Source organism: Neomonachus schauinslandi, chromosome 15, assembly GCF_002201575.2.
Source record: "Neomonachus schauinslandi chromosome 15, ASM220157v2, whole genome shotgun sequence".
Taxonomy (NCBI): Eukaryota; Metazoa; Chordata; class Mammalia; order Carnivora; family Phocidae; genus Neomonachus; species Neomonachus schauinslandi.
Window position 1 is genome coordinate 35,266,707 of NC_058417.1, and position 27,363 is coordinate 35,294,069.

At 43.0% G+C, this 27,363-nt stretch overlaps 1 protein-coding gene across 7 annotated transcripts in view; it reads right to left on the reverse strand.

Moving 5' to 3' along the window:
• KAT7 (lysine acetyltransferase 7) overlaps window positions 1-16,269 on the reverse strand; it is a 31,052-nt gene extending 14,783 nt beyond the window's left edge. The window contains exons 1-7 of one of the 7 annotated variants that reach the window (XM_021704586.1): window positions 16,081-16,269; window positions 13,490-13,637; window positions 10,835-11,011; window positions 8,802-9,041; window positions 5,343-5,425; window positions 1,999-2,088; window positions 495-593 (exon numbers count right to left, since the gene is read on the reverse strand). In XM_021704586.1, the coding sequence (XP_021560261.1) occupies window positions 495-593; window positions 1,999-2,088; window positions 5,343-5,425; window positions 8,802-9,041; window positions 10,835-11,011; window positions 13,490-13,637; window positions 16,081-16,095 (852 nt within the window). In that variant the 5' untranslated portion in view covers window positions 16,096-16,269. The remainder of the gene's footprint in view (window positions 1-494; window positions 594-1,998; window positions 2,089-5,342; window positions 5,426-8,801; window positions 9,042-10,834; window positions 11,012-13,489; window positions 13,638-16,080) is intronic. The other 6 variants (XM_044921905.1, XM_021704587.2, XM_021704588.1 and 3 more) reach the window with 6 other exon arrangements.
• Between the last annotated feature and the right edge of the window lie 11,094 nt (window positions 16,270-27,363).

Here is a 27,363-nt window from a genome sequence, read left to right on the forward strand (position 1 = left end):
AAAAAAAAACAAAAACAAAAACAAATGTGCATTATTTTTAAAAGTAGAAAAAAAGTTAAAATACTACCCAAAAAATCTTCTTATAGAATATATCACCCAATTAATACTTTTTATCATTCAGGAATTTTGTTTTCCCATTAAAATACACAGATCACCACTTAGTTTGAATACTTTCCCTTATACAGGCATCTCCAACATCCTGATATTTGTTCGAGTGACTAAATTTAACCCTTTACAACTAAAGTGAGGTTTACAAACAACCACAGGACTGAATTTTTTTTCATCTAAATTCTAATTGTATTTTGTTTTTCGAAGCCTCCTGGTTTCCACTCTTAACAACCCAGTTTGAGGGGGATTATGGCAAACTCTAAGGGCCAGAGAAGGGCCCTTCTACTTGAGAATACCAAATGGCAAATGTGAAAAGCAGGGCTTAGAAACCAAAAGCAATAAACGTAATCACAAGAATTCGTGTTAATTATTTAACTTTTTCTCACCATATATTTCTCTTTCTGCTCTTTGCTCAGCCCAGAATTCCTTTTCTTCCTGAGTTCAGCCACCTTTTCCTTATACCGCAGCTGCCTCTCTGTTGGTGCCTAAAAGGCAAGAAGAGGGACACTGAGAAGCTAGCTAGAAAATGCATGATGTCATTCAGTTTCAAAATGAAAGTAACAACACAAAACAAAACACAACCTGGGCAGGGAAGAAAAACATGCCAGATGCGTGACAGCCATCCTGAGAGTACTATGGCGAGTTTAAAATTCCAAACTGGGTTCCCAAACCGCTATGTTACTGTCAGTTAATATGGGATCAAACACAACATAGATTAAGAAGGGATGTCTCCACCAGAGCAACAGGAATAAAATAAAGATATTTCAATTCAATAAGCATTTCTTGAATGTTTACTGTTTTCCAAGCACTGATACAAGAATGAATAAAACTTTTAAACTGAGTAAGCTGAGAACCCCAGACAGACAATGAAAACAAGAGCAGCTACCATTTATGGCATGCTTATTACCTGCCAAGCACCGGGGATGGGCATTTTGTTAGCCTACTACCCTACCAGGCAGGTATTATTCACTCCTTGTTATTAACAAGGAAATAAAGTTTAGGGACCTGCCTAAGACCACACAGCTAGCGTCACAGAATCACAGTATTCAAATCCAGATCTGTTTGGCTCCAAACCCAAACTTTTTCCTCCTCACCAGGCTTCCTCTGCTACCCACCTATAATCTAACCACAAAAACAGACATCCGTATGATAAGCTGTGTATATATATATGTGACAAGGGCTAAACCAGCATTCTGAGAACACTACAACAGAATACCTAAGGAAGAAATTCCTCAATGGTAGGAGGTCTGGGAAGAATTCCTACAACAGCTGAGAAGTGTTCAAGGCCTTGAAGGATAAACACAATCTCTTGGCACAGAGTTAGCCAGAAAAACAGCAAGAGCAAAGACCAAAGGCATTCATGGAGGAACAGGAATTAAGCGTCATCAATAAGCAGGAATATTCAGAGAATCAGAAAGATTAGGGCAAAGCAGCATCTTGGAATCCAAGGCAAGAGAGAAGTAGAAGAAAAATGACACCATCCACAAGTGTCAAATGCTAATAAGCACAAATCAATGGTGATCTTGGAAACATGCCAGCACAGTGAGGGGGTTTGAAAGTAACAAAGGGTTAAAATGGAGATGCGACATGAGGGCATGGAGCAGCAAGTGTAATCTCTGAAATAATCAGGATTATGTGTGATAACTATTATTTTCATAAACAACATGATTCCTTCATTTATGAGGCAGAAGTGCTTGTTTCATGAAATTTTACTCTCTGGAAAGCAAATATGCTTCTGAGTGTACAAGTAAAGACGACTTAAGACGAGTTACTTAGAAATACCACGGGGAACAAGAGACAGAGAGAGACCTAACGCCCGATCCCGGGCAGAGGAGATCCAAGACTTGGCTCTCAGGCTGTGAGCGGCCGGAGCTTGAACAAGGCCCGTACCTGGTGCCTGGTTGCATGCCTGTTGTTGTCATCTTGCCTGTGGGACAGCATCCTCTCTTCTATCTGCTTATCCCGGCTCTGTGCTCTCACCTGCAACCATCAACAACGTCAATAAATCCTCCTGCTTCTAAGACTAAGTTTACTTAAAAGCATAAGAATACAATGGTAATCCCTTGAATTTATGTTGCGCTTTTACTTTCAAAGGATCTTCGTGTTTATTATCACAAATCTCTACAAGAACAGGTAAGGCAGGCCTCACAGTCTGCTTTCTCAGCCATTAACTGAGAATCAGAGAAGCGAAATCATCACAGCTCCATGGTGGTAAGGCGAAGATTTTAATGAAGTCTGATAACTCTGAGCCTGGACCCTTTGCAATGCACAATGGGTAAGAAACAAGAAACCGTGAGGAAGTGCAAGAACAGGGTGAAGAGGTGCAAAAGAAAAGCCTGGATAGCTGGAGGTCAAGTCTACGAGGAAACTGAACTCTGCAGTTATGTGATCTTAAGACAAATCACATCAGCTCTCCAACAGTTTCCGCTTCACCTTCTGGAAGTGAGGGCTCATCTGCAACCTCCTGTTCCACTTCACAACAAAACTCAGCACGGTCAAACAGGACGACTGATATTTTCCCACAAATCTGCTCCTCCCAACCATTCCTTCTATCGACAGATAGCAACACTTTCTAACCAACTCATCAGGTCAAAAACTTGAAGGTCGTCCTTGCTGCTTCTCTTTCTCACATCACATCCATCAGCAAGTCTATCAGGCTGCTCCCTTCCAAAATATATCCTGAACCCGATCAGTTCTTACTATCTCCACAGATACAGCACTAGCCCGGGCCACCAGCCACTGCCTGAGCTTCGGAGCAGCCTTCTAACTAGTCGACCTGCATCAACTCCCGCCCCGACCAGTCCATTCTCCACACACGACAAGCTGTGATTTTTAAAAAGCGTTTATGAAATTATATTACACCTCTGTTACAGCCCTCCAAGTGCTTCCCACCGTCGTCACAATAAAGACACACTCCTTGTGCTAAGGCCTACGGGTCGTTCAGGATCTGGATCCTCCTTCCTCATTTCCGATCATGCTCCAGCCACACTGGCCTACCTCTGGCCCCTCCAACCCAGCAGTTGATCCCCACCTCACAGCCTTTGTACTTGCTCATCCTTCCATCTACATCTCTTCTCCTAGATCTGGACACAATTGTCTCTTTGCCCTCAGCCATGACTCAAGTCAAATGCCAACTCCTCTGGAAGGTCTTCCTTAACGACCTGAGCAAAAGCAGTGCCGTACCCGTCACCCCCAAAACAGCCATCACCCCCAAAACAGCCATCACCCCCAAAACAGCCATTCTGTATCTTTAGTTTTTTTTGTTCCTCATAGCATTTATCACTGCATGAAATTCTTCTCTACTTACTCATCTGTATGCGTTTTGCCTCCCCCCATGAGAAAGTTAGCTCACTGAATGCAGTCTTTTTATCTCATTCAGAGAACCCCCAGGTACCTGTATGTATGCAGTCATGACATTCTGTAATCAAATAAAAATGGCAATATCCTTGATTGCAAACGCTTACCAGGAAACTCAAGGGTAATCACGTATATGCAAGTACGTTAAAAATGACAGAGCTTTCAATAAATGCCAGGAATTAGTCTAATTTTTCCATCTGGGATTCTAAATGTAATAAAAATATGTATCTTTCAGAAATTCCCCGGATCCTCTAAGTTCCAGTAGTAGAGATGGATTATGTGGAGCCTCATTCCTCTTGCGAAGAAGAAAGCACAAGAGAGGAAAGATTCAGGAAATGCTTTCCTTTTTTTCAGAATTTTCTTCCCCAAACTGAATTCTTTTTCCTTTTCTTTTTTTAAGATTTTATTTATTTCTATGTCAGAGAGAGAGAGGGAGAGAGCACAAGTGGGGAGAGTGGCAGGCAGAGCGAGAAGCAGGCTCCCCGCTGAGCAAGGAGCCCGATACGGAACTCGATCCCAGGACCCCGGGATCATGACCTGAACGGAAGGCAGGCGCTTAACCGACTGAGCCACCCAGGCGTTCCCTTTTTCTTTTTTAAAAATAAATTGCTTCACTTATTCACACTGCCACAAGCCAACAATTTAACAAGTTGTACTTCAGAAAGACTTCAATTGTGAAACCGTCCACAGTATCAGATCATGATATTTAAAGACAAGATGCAGAGGACAACTCTCAAAAAAAAAAGAGATCACGGTTCTTTTCAGAGAAAGAAATATCTAGTGCCTTGTCCGTGATCTGATGCAGATGTTGGCCAAGCTCTTCCTGTTTTGATCTGGTCTCAGGCGAATGGCAAGATAATGGGAAGACCTACCACTCGCTCTTACGTGGAGGAGCAGAAGAAATGACCTTCCTTATACAAGAAAATTTGGAATGAAGAAAAATAAGAGTGTCTTCAACCTTAAAATCCATGTAAGCATTAAAAATATACTACTTTGATGAAAGACTAAACACATAGAGAAATTTCCTATGGTGTGGTCTAGTTGTGAATAAGAGACCAAATTCCTGAATCAGAAAGAACTAATGTTGGCTAGGGATTCTAATTTTTCATAGGATGAAATTGGCTCAGACAGGAATAAATCTGTGACCTCGGCATTGTCAGAAAATAACAGCCACAAGAACAACAGTTAATACTTTGATCTAATTAGCTTGGATAACCTGTCCAAATACTACCCACGCAACCCATTTAATTAAGAATGTTTCAACTCTTGCTTCCCCATTATTAGTTCCATCCTTGGTAGCAGCAACCCACACAGAAACATGTAACATAGGATCTTAGGCTCTCCCAAATCCATTACCCCCAAATCCCAAGGGTTATTTAGGACTATATTTCTCAAGAATTTAAAACAAGAATTAGCCAAGAGTAGGTGTGATTGACAGTAACAAAAACAAAAACTATTCCACGGAAACAGAGAAAAAGGAAAATAATTATGAAAAAATTTAAAGAGCAAAATGTCTTCACAGATTTGTGAGAAGAGAACCTGATGCATAACTATTGAGATCACATATTTATGCGAATTATTTCCTAATGGAAAAGGTCCCTGGCAGTCATTGAAGTCAATGATATTCCAAATATTCCATACATAATCTCCCTATTAATTTCCTTCAAAGCATTCATTACCTACTAGAATTCTTTTACCTGTTTAACTATTTTTTTTAAAAAAACAACTGTATTTTTATTGTTTCCTCCACTAGAATGTAAGAAAAAGGACCTTGCCTATTTTGTTCACACTGGATCCCCAGTGTTTAGCAAAGTGCCTGGCAAACCTTAAGTAAGCGCTCACTCAGTAAGTATACGTCAAGTAAAGAATACAATTACCTTGCATTCATCAGCTGAAAGGTTATGATAGAGCGGGCATCCTGAGATGGAGAAATGTCTCTCGTGTTTTCCTGTAAGATGTCCTGTTAAAAGAGGGAAAAACTTAATCTCAAGATAAAAGATTTAACTCATAAGATGATAGTTTTCTGTATGTCAACCGTGTTATTTTGCTGTATCATTTTTATGGAATATATATCTGATCAGAGATTGAATCCACCAAAGGTAAGTGATGTCAGGGCCATAACTTGTATCCACAATAAATTCTTTTCTTCCACAGGATGGATCTGGCAATCTTTGAACATACTTGTATATGTTCAATATCAACTGTAGTTCCTTCTGTTCTTCTGATAATGTAGTTCTCAAATTCCAAAAAAATCATAAGCCATATATTTATAATAAAGGAACAAAACAAATGAACATTTTCTTCCAGTGAAATTTAACTTTCCTATGCTAAATTTTCAAGTTATATGTATATTAAGTGCTCCTTCCTTTCTATTATGCAATGCTACTCAATCTGAATTGAGCTTTCTTCAATAACCAAAAGAAACTTATGGAAAATAAAGAAAATGGACTCTTCAAATCTACAAATAAGCGTATTTTGATAATTTTGAACCAGATTAAATATATTCATTTTTTTGGAGGGGGGCTGATTTTGTTTAAAATTTAGGCTTCTTGGGTGCCTGAGTGGCTCAGTTGGTTAAGTGACTGCCCTCGGCTCAGGTCATGATCCTGGAGTCCTGGGATGGAGTCCTGGGATTGAGTCCTGCATCGGGCTCCCTGCTCAGCAGGGAGTCTGCTTCTCCCTCTGACCCTCCTACCTCTCATGCTCTCTCTCATTCTTTCTCTCTCAAATAAATAAAATCTTTAAAATAAAATAAAATAAAATAAAATTTAGGCTTCTTCTGTAATCAGACTTTTAAATAGGCAGTTAGTATTTACAATAGCCGAGATATAAAAGCAACTCAAATGTCTATCTAAAAACAAATGGATAAAAATGTGTTCTATATATATATACAATGGAATATCACTCGGCCATAAAAAAGAATGAGATCTTGCCATTTATGATGTGGATGGACCTAGAGGGTATTATGCTAAGTGAAATAAGTCAGTCAGAGAAAGACAAATACCGTATGATTTCACTCATATGTGAAATGTAAGAAACAAAAGCAAAGGAAAAAAAAAACCAGACTCTTAAATAAAGAGAACAAACTGGTGGATGCCAGAGAGGGGAAGGGAGAAAGGGGTGAAATAGATAAAGGGGCTCAAGAGTACACTTATCTTGATGAGCACTAGGTAATGTATGGAACTGCCGAATCACTATATTGTACACCTGAAACTAATCTAACACTGTAATAAAATATATAGGAAGTCAGCACAAGGCACTCTTACGAGGGGACAATGTTAGTAAATAACAATACTGAAAGCTCATTTTATCTAAAGGGGTACCTTTTCACTTTTCTATTTTTCATGTGGTTTTGGGAAACACACAGGGAACTGAATGTTACTTCCTTTTTATATATCTCTTTAACCAAAAGGTTTACAAGACCTTTGGGTAATGGAGACACTGCCATTTAAAAAATCATACAGGATTTATGGAGTAAGCTTTAAGGGATGAAATTAATCCAAGTACTGGGGGGAGAGAGGAATTAATATATGATATGCAGGCTGCCATTTCTCCAGGACTGTATTATTAAAAATATGATTTTAGAGATCCATTCAATTTATCTTGGACAGAAAAAACTACCTTCAGTGATCAAACACCATTTATAAAATGTAAAGCATCAATACTACAGAAAGCCTTCTTAGTATTTCTTAGAAATACTTCTATAAATATTTCTTTCTAAAATATTATGCATCTATAACTTCTGGGTAAATTATTCAAGTCATGTCTTATTCTAGAATATATAAACTAAGACCAATCTAATGCGTCTATATCAAAAGTGTTAAAAAGGATGGCTAGTCTATTGATCTAGCAATTCTACTGCTATAAATTTAGTCCTACAGGTTTTCTAGGAAGATACCAAAATACATATATACAAGGCTATCCACTACAGTATAATTCAAAATAAATAAAATGAGAAATAATCTAAGGGTCAATCCATACTGGACAATTTAAAAAATTTATAAACTATCAATATAATGGAATTTTATGTATTCTTTAAACAGATGGAACCCTAAGTAATGTAAAATATCCAAGATGCCAAACTATTATATTTTCCCTTTTGTGAATAACAAAATAGAAATATATGTATATACACATGTGTGTGTGTGCGCATGTACATACAAGCTTACTAGAATCATTCATTAAAAAACTACCAAGAGGGCGCCTGGGTGGCTCAGTTGGTTAAGCGACTGCCTTCGGCTCAGGTCATGATCCTGGAGTCCCGGGATTGAGTCCCGCGTCGGGCTCCCTGCTCAGCGGGGAGTCTGCTTCTCCCTCTGACCCTCCCCCCCCCATGTGCTCTCTCTCTCTCTCTCAAATAAATAAATAAAATCTTTAAAAAAATAAAAAAAATAAAAAATAAAATAAAAAATAAAAAACTACCAAGAATAGTTTTATACCCAGGGATATGAGTGAAGGAAAACTTTTACTTATGCATTTCAAGGCTCTTATAGGGTTTTAAGTTTTCACGAGCACAGAATACTTTTATACCAAAATTATTTAAAAAAAAAAATTAATGATGTTATTTTGCTGAACATATTTTCTGAACCTGATGGTCACGTTGAAAAGTTTACAAATTTGAGAAGTAGACCCAGTGGAGAAAAGCCTGTAATCTCAATCAGCGCCTTCCAACTCTAAACAAAAGCTTAAGCGCAACATTTGCACTGAAGCTCGCCTTAAGGAGCATTCATAAGGTTTAAACTATTATAATAATCTGTCAGTAAGGGCTACAGGTCATAAGAAAACATTGAGATATTCATTTATCTGAGAAGAAATACTTGTCTGGTTTATACTTATTAAGTACACAAAACCTAAAACCACTGAAGTCACAGAAGTCCAGCATCTCATCTGTGCCCTTTTAGTTTCACAGCCGTGTGATAAGAAATCTTGTTTTTCTCATCTCCTTAACAGCTCTGGCCATACAACCAGTATTCTGCATTAGCATACACTCCTCATTAAGCTCCAACTATGCACCTTACAATGAGCCATTTGGAGGTAACTGGTCTTTTGTTTTGTTTCTGAAGGAAAAAGGAGGAAATTTTTCGCAGGGAGAAGCTCTCAATAAACTGATCAGTGCATCACATTTAATGTCCTTGCAACCAGATCTATTATTATGGACAACAGGCCAAGAAAGCAAAAATACTCTCTACTTGAGTGGGCAACTTTGTGATACTCTGAGCACCACTGAAGAACCTAAGAAGCTAGATCACAAGAGAACACAAAACATTTCTTCATGATCCTAATCCCAAAGGGTGAGAACCACAGAACACAGGTGTCATGGAGCCGGTCACACTCACCTAGAGAGTTACAGCCTGGAGTAGGACATTTCATATTGAAATTGTAGCTTTCATGGAAGCGACGGCGCTTGGGGCGATGAGAGAGATCACTGCCTGAGTCCTTCAGGGACATGTCCTTGGCAATGCTCTCATCATGAGACACGTTGGGGCTGGAGATGTCTATGTCAGACTCAGAAGAAGGGGCATTTCCAGTTGGAGTTCGAGGTGGAGACTCATCATGATCAGCTGTATTTTTAGTTTCTAAAGCAAAAGCAATTGGTAGAGCTCATCAATGGGGTTCATTTATTTAGAGTTTTACTATTCAGAAGAGTTTATGGGCTTCCCAGATCCTCTATCATTTAACTAGTGACTTTTAACCACTTATCTGCTATAAAGCTATAAGGAAAATGAAGAGAAACTAACATCATTCCTTTGTGCAACTTTACATTCTAAGTAAAATTCAGTTTCGGGTTTACCCTAATACATTTCACTTATCTGTGTTTCTCATAAGGCCCCCATCATGGGTAATCAAAACTGGACGGAAGTAAATTTTTCTTTAAAATGACCATCCATGGAGTGCCTGGGTGGCTCAATTGGTTAAGTGTCTGCCTTTGGCTCAGGTCATGATCCCAGGGTCCTGGGATTGAGCCCCACATCGGGCTCCCTGCTCAGTGGGAAGTCTGCTTTTTCCTCTCCCTCTGCCCCTCCCCTCACTTGTGTGGTCTCTCTCCCCCCCCCCCTCAAATAAATAAATAAATTCTTTGAAAATAAAGTAAAATAAAACGACCATCCAACTCTCTTTCCAGGAGACACACAGGATGGAAATGAAAATGGGTGTCCTTCTGGATGACAGACTTGGTGTGAGAGTGAGAATGAACTTGACTCTCAAGCTAGCTTGTTAGGAATCTAACAATCCAGACTGTAAATCATGGGCTGTAAGCTAAATGCCTAAAAGGGTTGAGCAAGGCCAAATCGAGAGCAACTGTCCACCTCAAGAAGACAACTGCTATTCCGTTCCAATCAATACTGTGAGTGAATGGTCACCTCATGTTCCCAGAGCTTTCCAGTTTTTAAAAGAAACTAGTAACCCAGGTTTTTGTTTTTGTTTTTTTATGAAATTCTGTATTTTCAAATGCTGGCAACAAACTTTTAAAAATGTAAATAAACACTGGGGCACCTGGGTGGCTCAGTTGTTAAGTGTCTGCCTTCAGCTCGGGTCATGGTCCCAGGGTCCTGGATCGAGCCCCACATTGGGCTCCCTGCTCAGCGGGAAGCCTGCTTCTCCCTCCCCCACTCCCCCTGCTTGTGTTTCCTCTCTCGCTGTCTCTCTCTCTCTCTGTCAAATAAATAAATAAAATCTTTAACAAAAAATAAAATAAAATAAAAAATAATGTAAACACTGGGGTACCTGAGTGGCAGTCAGTTAAGCGTCCAACCCTTGGTTTCAGCTCAGGTTGTGATCTCAGGAGTCCTGAGATCGAGCCCCATGAATCTGCTTGTCCCTCTCCCTCCCCCTCTGCTCCCCCCCACTCTCTATGAAATAAGTAAATAAATCTTTAAAAAATTTTTTTTAAGTTTTTTAAAAAAGGGTAAATATGTGCAAGCAAACCAACAGAGCATGTTGGCAGGCTAGATGCTCCCCGGTCTGCAACCTGTGCTCTAAGGCATCTGATTTGGGCTGGTCAATCACAATCTCAACAGCTCACCACGCCCATTACCAAAGGTCACTCCTCCTCAGAAATTCAGAGGTAAGTGGACTGAAAACCGTAACTATAGGAAAATCTGGTTCAAGCCTTCATCTATGGGTAAAAGGGCTCCAGTCCCTTTTGCCTATTATGGGTTCAATCTAATATACTTGTTACTCTAGACTTTAAGAGTACTCCAGTACAAAACTGCTCAGCAAGCCATTCAAGAAAGGAATCAGACAAACAGCATTTACCTAGCTGAATTTTGTCAGTATTGGGCATCTATCTGCATTGGGCCCAAGCCTTCCTTAAGAGGAAATTGACCAGATCCTCTCTGTAATTGACCAAATGATCCCAAAACTCACTCACCTCTATCTGAAAAGTCAACCACTTGCTCAGTTTCTGAGCCAGACGAACGAGTCTGCCGAAGGGGGTATTTTTTTGGAGTCACTGGGGTAGGCTGCTGCTGACTACGGGTCACTCTTCTGGTAGAATAAGCAGGCTCCTCAGTGCCAAAAGATTGCAAATTTCGAACAGGACTGGAATCTGATCCCCAATATTAAAAGATAATAAAATAATTAAAGAGAAAAGAAGGAAATTTGTTTTATTTCTTATCCATATGATTTATTACCATGTATGCCCTCCTCTTCATACTTCACAAAATCCGACAAATAGTTAAAATATCTATTTTATTAAATAAAATATAAGCTAAAGAGCCTAGATCAGATATAGAGGTGCAATATAGTATAGAATAGTTTAGCTTCTGGAATCAAGACTGACTCCCATTCCATTCCACTCCACCATACCAACTAGCTATAGCATCTTGGGCAAGTTCATCTCTTCAAGCCTTTTCCCTGCTCTATAAAAAAGGTAAAATACTAGTTGCACATTCCTCACACGTTTGCTGTGAGAAGTAAGTGAAATACTTCATATAAACTTCATTTAACGTGATCCCTGGTACCTAGATCTAGTGCTTTCTAAATATTAGCTGCATCCTCCCTTTTTTCCCTTAGTCCAACCCACCATAAAACAGATATTCTACTATTAAAGGTATAACAATATACAAATATTTCCTTTCTTTAGGGATCTCTGATACTCTGAAGCAAAATCATAATAGATTTATGAAGAGTGAGGCAAGAACACAGCTTCTGGAATTTTTTTAGATAACAAAACCTATTCTGAAACACCTGGCAGCCTTGTGACATCTCTAATTTGATGACACTTAAAAAAGAACTAGAAAAGGATGCAAAGCGGAAAACAAGCATTTTTTAAACAACAAAAGATCTTAAGGTGGTATGTAAATCTCACAGGTTCTCCAAAGAAGAAAAGTGAAATTCTCAAACTTTTGGGTAAAAAAAAAATTAGCACACAGCTAGGTTATCGGCTTGCATACCTCCAGAAGGCTCAATTCAAAACACAGTCTACATTTTGCTTTTGAGAAGGCTACCTTACATAGGCTACATTGTGAACAATGCCCCTAGGAATTGTGCAACTCCCCAGTTATGAAGTATAACAACTAGGAAGAGACCCAGGGCCCAGGTATTTCCTAGCTGTTTTGAATATTTACAACTTTCAGGTGTCCGGGGCATGACCAATTACACTTTGTAAGAGTATTATGCCCCTTCCTTTGCATATACTGTTCCCTCTGCCTAGAATAACATTTTCCCATCTTTCAACTTATAAATTCCTACTAGATCCTTTAGGAATTCCACGTTGGAGACCTGCCCCAAGTTGCTGGCCCCTTCTCTGAGCTTCCAAAATACACTATGCAAACCTCTCAGAGCCCTTACCACAATCCATGACCATGATCGACTGACACATCTTGCACTGAACTGTGAGCACCTTAAGGGCAGGAACTATGATTTTTCTATCATGGCATTCCAGTACACAGCACAGTATCTGAATTACAGCAGTCGTTTATCGATATTCCCACTGTGCTAAAAAAATAAACACAAACTGAGACTCAAGAGACAACAGCGCCATTTCAGCTGAAATGTTAAATTCAAAAATAAAATAGGGGTGACTGGGTGGCTCAGTCGTTAAGTGTCTGTCTTCGGCTCGGGTCATGATCCCAGGGTCCTGGGATAGAACCCCACATTGGGTTCTCTGCTCAGCAGGAAGCCTGCTTCTCCCTCTCTCACTGCCCCTGCTTGTGTTCCCTCTCTTGCTGTCTCTCGCTGTCAAAGTAAATAAAATAGAGTCTCTAAAAAAATAAAATATAGAACAGTTGTTGAGAATGTTCCCATTTTCTTGCTTGAAAAACTGTTTTTCTCTCATTTTACAATGTGCTCATGAAGTAGTAACCAAATTGGCACTATTTAAGTGCTCGAAGCATATTACAAATTTTTCCCTCTTAATCTGTTATCACCTATTGATTATCAGCTTTTTGCATTAACTGCAACCTTCTTTCCTCCCCAGGGAATCCCAGAGCAGAACCAGGAGGGATCAGGGGTACCCTCCAAATCTAAGCCGAGATGGCTAATTGCAGAAGAGAACCTTCAAACTACCTTCCAACACAGAGATTCTCCATTCTTTACTACCAAAGCAAAATTCTAGGTATTTACAACTGTCAGTTGGGTGCAACTATTTATATTCACTAATTGTGTCTGACTACATAACAGAATTAAGTATAAGTTTTAGAAGTACTGAGAAGTACTGAACCTCCTCCAAAAACAAGGTCAAGAGACTCTTCTAAGTCCCTAAGTCTAAACCATTCTAACAGAAAGTAAAGAGATGGCATTCCCATCTTACTGATGGAAAAAGGTAGTCTAAAAAAAAAGTTAAACGACTTAAGACATCCATGTGTCACACAGCCATTATATCAGACATAGTTCCTTTGGGTCTCCAAATTGGACAACACTCCCAACAGAACCATTAAGACTCGATACTTCTGCAGTCATTCACTCTGCATTTTACCAGATTCTGTCACCTACACCAAGCCAAGGGACCAGTTTCCATATTAACACAATAACATGACCAGTGGGTAGGCAGTGAGGCGTGGTCAGGAAGAAGGAATTCTTATACCTTGGGAACTCTGGCTCAGCCGGGCTGAAGAGCGAGTAACTCGGGCAGATCGCCGGGATGTACCATCACTCTCTGAACTGTCTGTGTGCTCGAGATCTGTAGAAAAATCGGAATCTTCGGTTCCATCTGAACTACTGCCTGCATTCCTCTGTAACACCATAGATCCAGACATTAGCACAGAAGCATTTACTCTGTGGGTTTGTGTTAACACTGGAAATAAAGTGAACCATGATCCTGAAAACACTAAAGAAGGATTCCACCGCCAAATTCCCTTTACTTAAGGCATTTAAACGGAACAACCTACAAATAATGCACCTTTATATATGAACGAAAGAATTAATTCTTACTTCATTAACACTACTTCTGAAAGAAACCCATTTATCAGTCAGTACTACAAACTGGAAATAAAAGTACCCAATTCAAAATTGTCTGGCCAACAATGCTATGCACTTGAAGTCCATGGTGGTGAGAAAAATATCAGTGCTAGTCTCCTTTTAACTTTAGAGTAGTTTTTGTTCAAAGTCTCCACGAAAGGCCATCACGTTTTTTTAAACCATATACTAATTCAAAATATCATGATCCACAACTCTGATCCCAAGAGAACGTAAAGAAAAAGACTAAAATTCTTCTTTCTTATGTTATCTACCTATGAAGTTTCTCCACATGAATACCAAAAGTGCTTAAAAAAAAAAAAAAGTAGCTTGTACATGAAGACTTGTAGATATTCAAGAACAGAGATTTTATCATCTCTTCAATTAATAATTATTTGTCAATTATTATCTTCTTGAAGCATGATTAGTCATACAGATAACTTTTAACAGCTGAACATTAACACTACACCCTTTACTAAGACAGAAAGGGGAAGAGTATTTGCTTAGAAAACCACATAAAACCTCAAGCTACAAGCCCCCTGTTTTTTATTCAAAACCCTTAGGGCCAGTTGTGTTTGAAATTCATAACTTTTTGGCTTTTTGGAAAGGGAATACTTTGCATATATCCTGCAAGCAACACCCCATCATCAAACACGTTAATATTTCTACAGCAGAATATATAAACAATCACACCCAACGAGACACACAAAAACTTTAAGTAGCCTCAGCATATTTTAAGACAGGTTTTGCCAACCAAATGTTACTAAAAACATATTTTCAAAAGCTCTTTGTATTTGGGAATTGCAGAAAGGGGCCTGTGGACCTATTCCAAGGCACCAATACTATTCCAGCATGTGGTGAGCCTTAACATAATACCACCTAAGAGTGTGGGCCATTTTTAGGAGGAAATAAAAGGTACGGATGTTTGAAAACCTCCATGAAAAGAAAGATTTCTGCAGAAATGAGCAAGAATACCATGCAGCTTTCCAAATATTTCAGGGGTAATCTGCCCAGAAATGAGCAGAGGCTCCAGAAAATCCATGGGATGAAGGGGGAGTCTTAAAGGTCGTCTAGTCCAATTACCCAGATACTTGAATCCCCTGACCATCCCCTCCTGGTTTGACCCTGAAATTCAGCTCTTCTCTCTGGCTTTCACCATCCACTTCCCATCTTACTCCACAGGCGACTTAACTGCTCCCTCACTTCCCTCCTACAATACTTGTTATATACCCCCAAGTAGAGAATTTACTAGCTCCTTCTACAGTTATTTATATGTCTGTTTTCCCCATCAGACTGTGATCTCCTTAAGCCAGGGAGATGTCTAATTAATTCGTGAGTCCCCAGCAACTAGCACAGTAGCAAGTAGTCAATAAACATGGGTTGAATTTAATTAGATTTGTTCTGTAGTCCTGGCTCCGCTATTGCCTAATGGGAGTGGCTTGGGGCACTCCATTAGGTCTCTGTTTGTTCAGCTGCAAAGAAAAGGGATGGGGGGGGGTATCCCTCGGTGACCTTATAAATCCCATCTAACTCTGGAAAGTTTTTGCCTTTACGAACTGCATTTTCTGGCCGCTGTCCAACTGGGCAAATAAGCAAAAATTACTGCTTAGATGCAACAGGCCTGAGTGGGATCCCTAGGGAGTGGGCGCTGGTTCCTTACCACCCAGTCCTCTGCTTTGTTGTGCCCCCCGCCTGGAAAGGAAGGATGCTCCAAAACCCCGCCTATGCACCTATCAGCATCACCGGCCGGAAGGGCGGGGATTCGTGCCACCCAATGGCGCTACTGCTACACCGCGCCCCCACGGGACAGACTGCCAAGCCTAGCCAATCAAGAGAGGAGGGATCGTTCTCCACAGCCAGTCGGAGAGCGGTAGGGCCGGGCCCCGACACAGCCCCCGCACGCGGGGAGGTGACCGTTGGACCCAAATGGGCGGTGCCACCAGCCAATCAATATGCTTCTAGGCGTTTCAGCGACCAATTAACGAGAAGAACGCCTCCGAGCCAGGCAAGCAGAGGGCGGGAATAGTTGCAAGCATAGGCCGAGGCCAAGATCGGGCCCACATTTTTCTGTTGGGTATGGACAGAAGAGAAGGTTGCTGAGCTAGGTTCGGGGGAGCGGGAAGTTGGAACCCAACCACTGTGAGGCGTGGCCAACTGCGTCACGTTGCTCAATCGACTGTCCTTAGACACCCGCCATCCCTTCTGTCCCGTTCCTCTCACCTTCCTTCGCGGCATTGCCGGCGGCTGCAGCCCGACAGTTCCGATTCGGGCAGCGGCGGCAGCAGCAGTAGGAACGGTGGCTCCGGCGGGCTCCGTGGCGGCCTCTGTAGCAGTCCCAATCCTGCGGACGATCCCAAGTGCCTCCTGCTTCACAGCGTCTAGACTCTTCTGCGCAGGCGCCGCGGGCTGAGGCGCTTTTTCCTTCACTTCCGGCTGGGGCTCGCGTCACCTGACGTTGAGGGCCCGAGAGGGTGCTGGGAGGTTCGCTCCTCCTGGTGAGGCTAGTGAGCGCCATTTTGGAATTGGGCAGAAAGTAGCACAGTAGTAGAAATCCGGGCCAGCCATTTTTAGTTAGGGGATTGGCACCTTTTGTGGACGTGGGCAGCCATTCTTGTTTGGGGCTGAAGCCTGACAGTTGAAGTTAGCAGTTCTCATCTTTACCTTGGGCAAAATTTCCCTTCCCGGTCGTTTTAATTTCTGAAGTCGAGGAAGGAAACCCCCAGAATCCATCAGGTGGCTGAGGTTTAACCCCTTCGTTGCCTAATTGGCTAAAGGACATTTCTGTTTATTATATAAACTCAAAGTTGGGAAGGGATATTTTGCACAAGAACTTGTATCTTAAAAGCCATCCTGCATCACAAAGTGGTGGGAATGGGGGCTTATAAAAGGAACTAAAGGGTAGCGTCCATCATCAGTAAGTTTGTTTCTGGTAGAGGAGACATTGTCCTTGCCCTTAGCGAACAGCAAGTAAGTTAGTTGTTCACGTCGCGGAAAGAGGTAAAACCATTCTCCAGAAGCTGTAGCTCCAAAGAATTCCCAGTTTCACTTAATGGTGAGCGCCCACCTCCTTTCCCCGTTCTGTATGGGTTTGAGAGCCCTGGGTGGCCCCGCGGGGGTGGGGGCGGGGGTGGGGGCGGGTGCCGGTGTGGTACCAGTGTCGGAGAAGCAGTGAACCCCATTTAGCCCAAGTGTCCTCTGTAAATCTAAATGCTTGAGCCAGTAGTGGGGGGGGGAAGAAGAGGAAGGAATATTTTTAGTGAAGCTGGAGCTTAAAAAAGGCATGGATATTTAAATGATAATAATAATAGGGTCAGTTGTGAGAGGAAGGAAAAGTTGGTCAAGAATATCTGGCTAGAAGAGCTATTTTAAAAAGCTGGGAGGGCGCCTGGGTGGCTCAGTTGGTTAAGCGACTGCCTTCGGCTCAGGTCATGATCCTGGAGTCCCTGGATCGAGTCCCGCATCGGGCTCCCTGCTCGGCGGGGAGCCTGCTTCTCCCTCTGACCCTCCCCTCTCTCATGTGCTCTCTCTCATTCTCTCTCTCTCAAATAAATAAATAAAATCTTTAAAAAAATAAAAAAAATAAAAAGCTGGGAAATGATGAGCAGGCCTTGAGGATTTAACCTCGCTGGAGGAAATGCTTTGAGAGAACCAAAGGTTGGCGGAAAGCGACTGGATGGAATCCAGGCATGCTCAGTCATTAAGTTAGAATCCTGGACCCCAGTTTCACCTGAGTTCCCCCATGAGCAGAGCTAAAGAACAAAGCAGCAGAAGGTAAACATCTGATTGATGAGAAAAACAGAGGACTCTGAAGTTAAAGTTCCAGACCTTTAGCCAGCACTGTCATCGGGGATATTCTGGGCTGCTGGTAACACAGGCAGCTTTCAGTATTTAGTATTTAGCTTTTAGTGTTTAGTATAAATACCTCTGAATAACCTACCTAAGGTTGAACTGCACATAAGAACTTCTTGGAAAAGGGCTCACGTTTCTTCCTCTTGTATCTCTTCATTTAATTTCCCACTATTACTGTTATTTTGCATTTACTGGTGTGTGCCTGAGGTCAGTCGTGATGCTCTGGCTCCCAGACTAGAGTAAGGAGCTCTTGTGTTAAGAGCATAACTCAGTTTTGTGTATCGTCCTTAATTGTGTGCCCAGACCGTGCTCTGCCCACACTAAATACTTGCTAGTCAATCAGGACATGTTTATTGTTCCACAATCTCTGAATGGATGGCACTCAAAGATGGTGAAATATCCCTTCCTGGAAATTAGTATTTTAGAATAAGATCTTATCCTGACTTAACCATTCATCATACAAATACCAGCATTACAAATGTTCAACATTAATTGCTTACACTGGATTCTCAAACACTGCAGCTGACACTGAAGAATTTACAGTTTCATTTAGACATGGTTCTTGTCCTTGGAAAGTGTGCACTCTGGAAGAAAGATAAAAAAACTAACATCAATAGGATAGAAAGATGATCAAAAGGAAAACGTGTATTTAAGATGAAAGTGGAACAGCTAGGTATATTTAGAATGGGGAAGAGGGAACCCTAAAAGCTTTTTTTTTCCTTCATTTCTTTTTCTGGATCAAATATAATCTTTACTTTGAGGGTCATTTTCATCATGGCACAATTAGCTCTTGAAGCAGAAACTGATGTTGGTTTCAAAGTTTCTTGACTAGTTGCCCCTGGCCCATCTTCATATGCCAGACTTCACACAGGCAGCCCAGCTCCACTGTTTCTCCTGCCTTTACACTTTCACACGGGCTTTTTCTCCTGCCTGGATGCATCTCCCAACTTTCTTAAACATTTACTTTCTTCAGAAAGTCTTTCCTGATTAGGGCGCCTGGGTGGCTCAGACGGTTAAGTGTAGGTCATGTAGGTCATGATCTCATGGATCTGGGATGGAAACTATCACCTCAAACTCCGAGCTTGGCAGGGGGTCTTCTTGAAGAGTCTCTCCTTCTGCCCCTCCCCTGACTCATGCTCTCTTGAGCTCTTCCCCTCTGTCTAAAATGGATAGGTAAATCTTTAAAAAAAAAGAAAAAAAGAAGAAAATCTTTCCTGATTTATTCATTCTAAGGTAGTAGGGCATAGTGATATATTATTTTACATTTACTACTATATTTATACTTTTCCTTATACAGTTTGGTCGATGTTCTGTTCCCCTTTCTCCTTTCCAAACAGATAATAGGAACTCCCATTTATTTTATTCATAGCTCTACTAGTACCCAGCCCAGGGCTCTGATGTCAGTTCGGGAATTGACTTTCAGTTCTGCCACTTTCTTTTTTTTTTTTTTTTTAAGATTTTATTTATTTATTTGACACAGAGAGAGAGAGAGTACAAGCAGGGAGGAGTGGCCGAGGCAGAGGGAGAAGCAGGCTCCTGGCTGAGAAAGCAGCCTGATGTGGGGCTCAATCCCAGGACCCCGGGATCATGACCTGAGCCGAAGGCAGATGCTTAACCAACTGAGCCACCCAGGTGCCCCTCAGCTCTGCCACTTGTCTGCATGGCTCTCAGACAGGTTTTTGAATTTGTGCCTCAGTTTTCCTATCCGTGAAATGGAGACACTAATAGCCGCCCCACAAGGTTGTTGTAAAGATTCAAGGAGACGACTGTCGTAAAGCACTTAGCACAGTTCCTGCCAGAGTATATACTCTGTAAATGGCTGTTGTTGCTGATATTTATAATTCCAGTCACCCTAGTCATGGCTAACATCCTACTGTTAGTCAATATATCTTTACATGGTCTAGTGATTGTTTGCTTTTGTCTGTTCACCCTCACTTCAGCTCAAGAAACGCAGAGTAATTACCCAGGAATTCTAGCCCAGGTTTTGAATCACACCCAATATGGGCAAGACAGCATGTCTCCCCAAGCCAGTAATCTCATGGTCCCCAAATACTGTAGAGTATTAATGGGAAAATAGAAGGACGAGCAAGGGTCAGAAGTGGTACAGAGGAGGAAGTAGAGTGTTTTGTCTGGAGGGTAAAGGAAAGGATTTCTAGAATAGGTAAAAGAAGAGTGGGGTTTCATAGGACAGATGAGTTTGCCAGCGGGTAAGGAGAAGAGGGGCTTTCCATGCAAAGGGAGCAGCGTGCACAAAAGCGCAGAGGGACGGAGCAGCATTGTGCATGGACGTGACCAACAGCAGGGTGGAGTTGGGGGGTTGGCTCGCAAAAGGAAAAGGCAGGAATGGTTTGGGCGACGCCCTGCTGAGGAGCCCGGACAGGAGGTGATGGAACATCTCGGAAGGACTTTAAGCAGAGTAGTCCCACGATCACACTTGCACTTTAGAGATCTCTTTCTGGAAGCCGTGAGGGGGACTAATCAGAGTGGCAGGGAGACCAGTGCGAATCCTGCTGTAACAATAACCTTACCCAGAGTCGAAGAGGAACTGAACAGGGCAGGGGGCGTGGGGCTGATCTTTTGTGTATGTTCTTGTGCCTTTTCCTTCTTGTATCTGTATCTTATCTCTTCAGTCACATTTGTAAGCTCCCTAAAAGATCCCTGAGTTTCCGGGGTGCCTGGGTGGCTCAGTCGTTAAGCGTCTGCCTTCGGCTCAGGTCATGGTCCCAGGGTCCTGGGATCGAGCCCCGCATCGGGCTCCCTGCTCGGTAGGAAGCCTGCTTCTCCCTCTCTCACTCCCCCTGCTTGTGTTCCCTCTCTCGCTGTGTCTCTCTGTCAAATAAATAAATAAAATTAAAAAAAAAAAAAAAAAGATCCCTGAGTTTCCTTTAAAATGCTCCCCTGCCAGTAAAATGATAGGTACTGTATTTCAAATGCAAAGTGGAGTTGTTTGTCTTTTACTTCAGAGGTCTGGCTCCTGGAGGTTGGGAGCCTTGCCTGGGCGACTTCTCCCTGGCTTCCTGACATCTCCAAGGGTCAGTAAATTCAGCGGCTACTGCCAAGTGTTGGCTCAGTTAGGAAAGACTTGCACAGAACCAGCCACCCTCTCTCCTCTAAGCCTGTTTTTGACCAGGGATGTGCCAGGAGAGGATAGAGACAGTAGTTTTTTCTGTGTGCAGACAACTGTCCTGTAAGGTGGGGAAGCCTGCCTTGACCTTCAGAGTGGCTAGTGTAGCCGGGCCAATCTCCTGACTTCTGAGTAGAAGTGTTGGCCTAGTCTCTGTCCCTTCGGAAGAACCTCAGAGGTTGCCGATGCGACTGTAATTCATATTAAAATCCTTTCATTCACAGCTGCCTTCAACATGGAGTCAGCACAGTCACTACTGGTCACTTTCTCACTCTTCTTGGAGGGTGGCCTGCAACTTCTCTTCCCTTCTTGGCCGCTTGTGAATTTGGTTCCTGTTATCACCCTTATCTACCACCCACCCCCAACCCCACCCTGGGGGAAGGTATTGGACAGATCCCAGCGGGCTCAGGCACGGCTCCCCGCCTCTGCAGCTGGGGTTATAAATAACCACCAAAACTAAACAGTCAAATAACCACATTTTGAAAATTGCTAAAAAAAAAAAAAAAAAAATCACCCTAATCCTGATTCAATAGCAGTTCTCCCACTCCTGCCCTTCATCTCCCCCCTTCTTCCACTTATCTACCTCCCTTCCCTGATCTAAGCTCCCCAGGGAAGTCAGTCTGCGCATGAAGTCTACGTGTGATGAAGACATCCTTTTCCATATTTGACAGGGCCAAAGCCCTCCAGGGCTGTAGTTATAGTTACACAGCGTTGTTATGGCAGCAGAGGCCTCCAGGCAACATATGTTCCCGGGTGGTAATTGGGTTTGCTTTAACAGACTGTCTCTCCCTGGGTTCTCCAAGCCCAAATTCACTTATCAAGAAGACCAGGGAATTGCCATTGTGGATGGGCCTTCATTTTTTTTTTTTTTAAGTAAGCTCTAAGCCCGATGTGGGGCTTGAACTCATGACCCCGAGATCAAGAGCTACTTGCTGTACTGACTGAGCCAGCCAGGCGCCCCACCTTCCTTTTTTTATTTGAGCAAAACCAAATTCTTCTTCGTTCCCCAGGATGGAACGTGCCCAGTGATCCCGGGTTGAGACTTTTTGGACTGCAGGCATTTTCATTTATTCATTCAACAAATATTTACTGAGCATCTGATAAGTGCTAGGATTGGGCTAGGGGCTGAGTGCAACCGTGGATAAGCAGACGTGGGCCTACCCTCCTGGAGCAGAGGATGTAGGACAAGTGTGTATAGAGGGGGCTGGGAGAGTATGATTTTCACTTGTCCCAATCCCTCCACCTTTTCAAACATTAACACAGAATAACACTAAATAAGGTGTTTGGGTTTTTTGTTTTTTTTAAGATTTTATTTATTTATTTTTGAGAGAGAGAGGGAGGGGGAGAGCACAAGCAGGGCAGGAGGGGCAGGGGGAGAGGGAGAAGCAGACTGGCTGCTGAGCCGGGAGCTTGACATGGGGCTCGATCCCAGGACCCTGGGATCATGACCTGAGCTGAAGGCTGAGGCCCAACCAACTGAGCCCCCCAGGCGCCCCAACACTAAATAAGTTTTGAGAAAATAAGACATCCTTAATCTCACTGCTGCCACAAAGCTACTTTTCTTTTTTGCAGAGTACCTTCCAATTTTTCACCACATGAGCACATTTTATTATTGTGTATATTTTTGTATAGATGCGCCCATTGTTTACATGAAATTTCATATTTTTACATATTCTCAACATGCGCCATGTTTCTCTATGGTCTTCATAATTGTGATTATAATCATTGTGTGACGTTGCATTGTGGTACTGTAACATTATGTGCTCACTCCCCTATGTGGGATTATTGAGGATCTTTTATGTCAGATAACGCGGCAGCAAGCGTCTGCGTGCCTCTGCAGGTCTCTTCTCTGTTTATGTCTGCCCCTTATATATCACTTTTTTTCTTTCCCCAAAGACTTACGCAAATGTAAAGTGTCACCATCATCATGTGAGGGTGCCAATTTTAAGACATTATTCCCAGAAGTGAGTGTTACCACTTAAAAAAATCCTGCAATTTGGGGCGCCTGGCTGGCTGGCTGTAGAGCGTGCGACTCTTGATCTTGCAGTTGTGAGTTTGAGCCCCACCTTGTGTGTGGAGATTACTTAAAAATAAAAATCTTTAAAAAAAAAAAAAAGATCTTGCAATTTTAGTCAAAATGAAAACTGTGCCTCCAATGTGCTTTGGATTTGATTTCTGGTAAGGATTTACTTCAGTCTGCCGTATGTTTCTTTACTAGTTCTGTTTCCTCTTCCATGAAATCCTCATTACCCATTTCTCTACTGGGGTCTTGATGATTTTCTTTTTAAGTCTGAACGAGGGTCAGATAGATAGATGGATAGATAGATAGATAGATAGATAGATAGGTAGATAGTCAGATGCATCATGTGAGCCACATTCGGTTACGGAGTCAGTGTTATTTAAGAAGGCAGAACATCCGCTTTGTAATTCTTGCCCTAGTATTTTCTTCTCACTGTTTCGCTCTGGCTTTCCAATGACCTCTAGGGGTAAACTCTTAGTCAAGAATGCACGCTACTAGGGGCGCCTGTGTGGTTCAGGTGTTAAGCATCTGCCTCCGGCTCAGGTCATCATCCCAGGGTCCTGGGATTGATTCCCGCATCGGGCTCCCTGCTCAGCAGGAAGCCTGCTTCTCCCTCTCCCACTCCCCCTGCTTATGTTCCTTCTCTTGCTGTGTCTCTTTCTGTTAAATAAATAAAATCTTTAAAAAAAGAATGCACGCTACTGAAAGAGAATGGCCCCGTGAACAGAATGTGGAGGTGACAGGCATTAAAGCAGTGAGGAGGCAGGCTCCCTTTTACCTCAGCAAGAGGTGTGGGGCCACTTTAAAAAGCTGTAGTCACGCTTGCCCACTACAGGAACCTTGAAGATGGTTCTATAGACAGTATTTTCCCAGGGACCTAGAAGAAACCGAGTCCCAGAAAGAAAAAGAATTCCAAAACCAGTCAAGCTTCAGGAGGATGAAAAATGACCCTGAATTTTGCCATTTGTAAACTGTGGGTCTTTTTATTTTGTTGGGAGATGCTTTCCCAGGAATGGGGGCTAGGAATGGGTCCCTGAGTCATTTACACATGCTTACCCAGTCTCCCTTGTGACTAGCTGTAGCCAGACGTAATCAACTGGCCGAAGTTAAGGAGGCAAGCTGCAACTAGAAAAAACATTTCTCTATTTAAGGCAAACCAGCACATATATGGTCCAAACCCACAACCGTGGGCTTCTTACTCTTGCTCTAACCAACATCAGGGGCTTAGGATGATTTTTTTTTTCACTAGTCTAGAAATTACTTGAGGGTAAGTGGGCATCTGGTCATTTGCTTACCTGCCTTGCTTTGCCAGTAGATGTCACTACACCAAACCACATTCTCCAAAAACAGGACCAGAAAGAAGGAGAGGCCTTCAGAAAGGCTAAGTCCAACCATCATGACCCTCTTATCCCATGGTTTCCAGTAATACCAGTGCAAAGCTATCAAGGATATGTACCTGGTTCGACAGTACTGAGGCCTGAACTCAGCAGGTCAAAACCCCAGGTTCTGGGCAGTCAAGAGTTCTTATCCGGGGGCCTTCCCCAGATTGGGTGGGGAGAACAGCTGTACAGGAAGGGCAGCAGGGTGAGCGGGCCATTTAAATGGGGGGCATACATGATAGAGTTATCTGGGAACAAGAGCCATAGTCTTGGGACTGTTCCAGATGTCACTGTGGAGCCGATACCTCAGGCAAAGCACTCCACCCACCCTCCACCCCTGCTCCTCTGTCCACATGAGCAGGGGCCATCCCTTGCCTGAGGGCTGCCAGGGTGGGGCTGGCTCATGAGTCCTGGGCCCCCCCCAGTGCCAGGCAAACATAGCCACACCATGCCAGGACACTGGGAAAGTTCCTAGCACTTCAGGCCATCATTACCATTCTCCTTCAAGACAAGTATAAGCAACTTAGTAATCTGGGGAAAAGAGCCATTATTAACTCTTCTGTAGATTTTTGTTTCATATGCTTCTGGAGAATAATGACTGGAATCCTTACCTGGCCTCTAGGGTCCTGCATGGTCTGTCTTCTGTTTAACATTCCAGCTCATCCCACACCACCTCATTCTCTGTGTTGTAGCCTCATTGGCCTCCCTGCAATTCTTCTGGAGTGCCCTGGTTCCTTCTACCTCAGGACCTTTGCACTTTACTCTGCCTGGAATGTTCTTCCTCATACTCTTCTTCACCTATTTCCACTAATCCTTCAGATCTCAGATCACATGTCACTTCCTCAGGGAACTCTTTCCTAAAGCTTCCAAACTAGATCCAGGCCTCCATTTCTATACCTTTAGGCACCCTGTACATTTCTTCATAGCTCTCGTCTTGTTTGTAGTTCTAAATGTACTTGTGTGACTTCTGGATTCTTTATCTTCCATACCTTAACATATACCCCAGACCACAGCATCCTCAGTATCGAGCATGGTGCTTCGTAGGCACTCAGTTAACTATTGGATGTTTGAAAACACGGCCAACAGTTAAATGAAGGAAGTTAGAAAACATTGTGTTACCCATATACACACATGCATATAGCATTCGTATACAAAATATAGTGCCTAATTCCAGTCACTTGGCTCCCAAGGAAGACCTATCAGAGTCCAGAGAAAGGTCATGTAAATTATTAGCCAAGGGAAAAGTGGGGGTTACCCTATGAGGCAAACTTTAAAAGACTGTGGAAAGGGGCGCCTGGGTGGCTCAGTCGTTAAGCGTCTGCCTTCGGCTCAGGTCATGGTCCCAGGGTCCTGGGATCGAGCCCCTCATCGGGCTCCCTGCTCAGCGGGAAGCCTGCTTCTCCCTCTCCTACTCCCCCTGCTTGTGTTCCCTCTCTCGCTGTGTCTCTCTCTGTTGAATAAATAAATAAAATCTTTAAAAAATTAAAAAAAAAAAAGACTGTGGAAAGATGGAGGCTGAGGATCTGAGCCCCGCATATGAAAATGTAAGAGGGTTACCTGCCCATTGGATTACTAAATCCCAAAGCACAAAGGAAAATCTTTTGAAAACTAGACCGTGGACTTGGCAGAGAAGTGAACCCTGTGTGTTGTTCACCTCTATATCCCCACACGGAGTGTGATGCCTGGTACATAGTAGGAGTTTAAGAAATGCATGTGGAAATCTTTTGTTAAAGCTTAAAGGCGGTAGACTCGTAGACTCGTAGACTCGGGTCTGGGGACAGGGTAGCGTGCAGTTATTCACTTGGGAAACCCCAGAGGCAAGAAAAAGAGAAAAGTACGAATAGGGTCAAGAAGGGTTCCTTTACATGTAGAGACAATAGCCATACAATAGACTGTTTCAGGGACATTAGGGCTATTCAAGGCCCATCCCTTGACCTTTTGAGATCACCCTTATGAAGGGCAATTACCAGGCGCTCTCATGGAAGGCATCTTCTTTCCACCAGCCAGGACCAAACTGTAAACTATATAAAGCATGGGTCTCACCCTACCTCACGTTGTTATCTCCTTCAGTGCCTTCCAGACTGTTGGGCACATGCCCTGTTGGTCCTCGGGGCATATTCTACTCTGGTTTTTGACCAGAGAAGGGAAAATCCCAGAAGGTGGTGCCCTTCAATCAGAAGTAAAAAATGGCTGCATCTCTCAGGGCAACCAAACCCTGGGCCTGGTATTCCCAAGCCCACAGCAGGGAGGCCATTAGCCCCGATCCCAAGAATCCCTGCAACCAGCATCTCTGGCTTTTAGCCTTCCATCCCTGGCACTTAACCCCCTGGCCCCTTAAGCAGGGACATTTCAAATAGTTTTTCTTGGAGTCGTGGAGGGTTCAAAAGAATTCTTGTACATGAAAAAAATAAATCCTCCAAAAACACATATTGAGCTGCTCGACCTCACTGATTTCTTCCCTCGCCCAGCAGTATGAGGCTTACAGAACAGGCTGCAGATTTGGATGTACGTCCATTAGTCTCATTCCAGCCAGTTCCACGGGTCTCAACCTAGATGGTACCCGAGCCTTGGGCCCCAGGAGGGGTGAGGGCTGTCTCTTGAAACTGAAGGCACAGGCATCAAGGAAATACTTTGACTCTTGTCAGTGGTGTACTGATGCGTCATGGAAACTAGTCCCTAATCCCAGGGGCTTCCCCTCTCTGGCTCCCCACCCCCCCTTCCAGCAGCCTATAAATCACAGAGTATTAAATACTGTCTAGAGGACCCTTTTTACCCCACCCCTCTCTGGGGCTCCCTGCCAGGCAGAAGTTTGCAGCAAACTAAGCAGAGAGAAAAGAGAATGGGCAACAGGCAGGGGTGCTCATCATTTATCAGCCAAACAGGGCGGTTGGTCAGGCACTCTTCCCTGCCCTCCCCCGCCCCCTGCGTTTTCTGGCCTCGGAGAGCACAATCCAGCAAGAGCGCACCTTATTTGGCTGCCCCGCCCCAGAGTGGGGAGATAGAGTCAAGGGGTGAGTCCCTTCCTTTGGTGATTATAGTGGTTTCAGAATTAAAATACACTTTCGGTCCCGGATCAGTTCTTACCTCCTTGCCACCCTCCTCTGCCGAGTCTTCCCTAGAGCCTCCTCTTG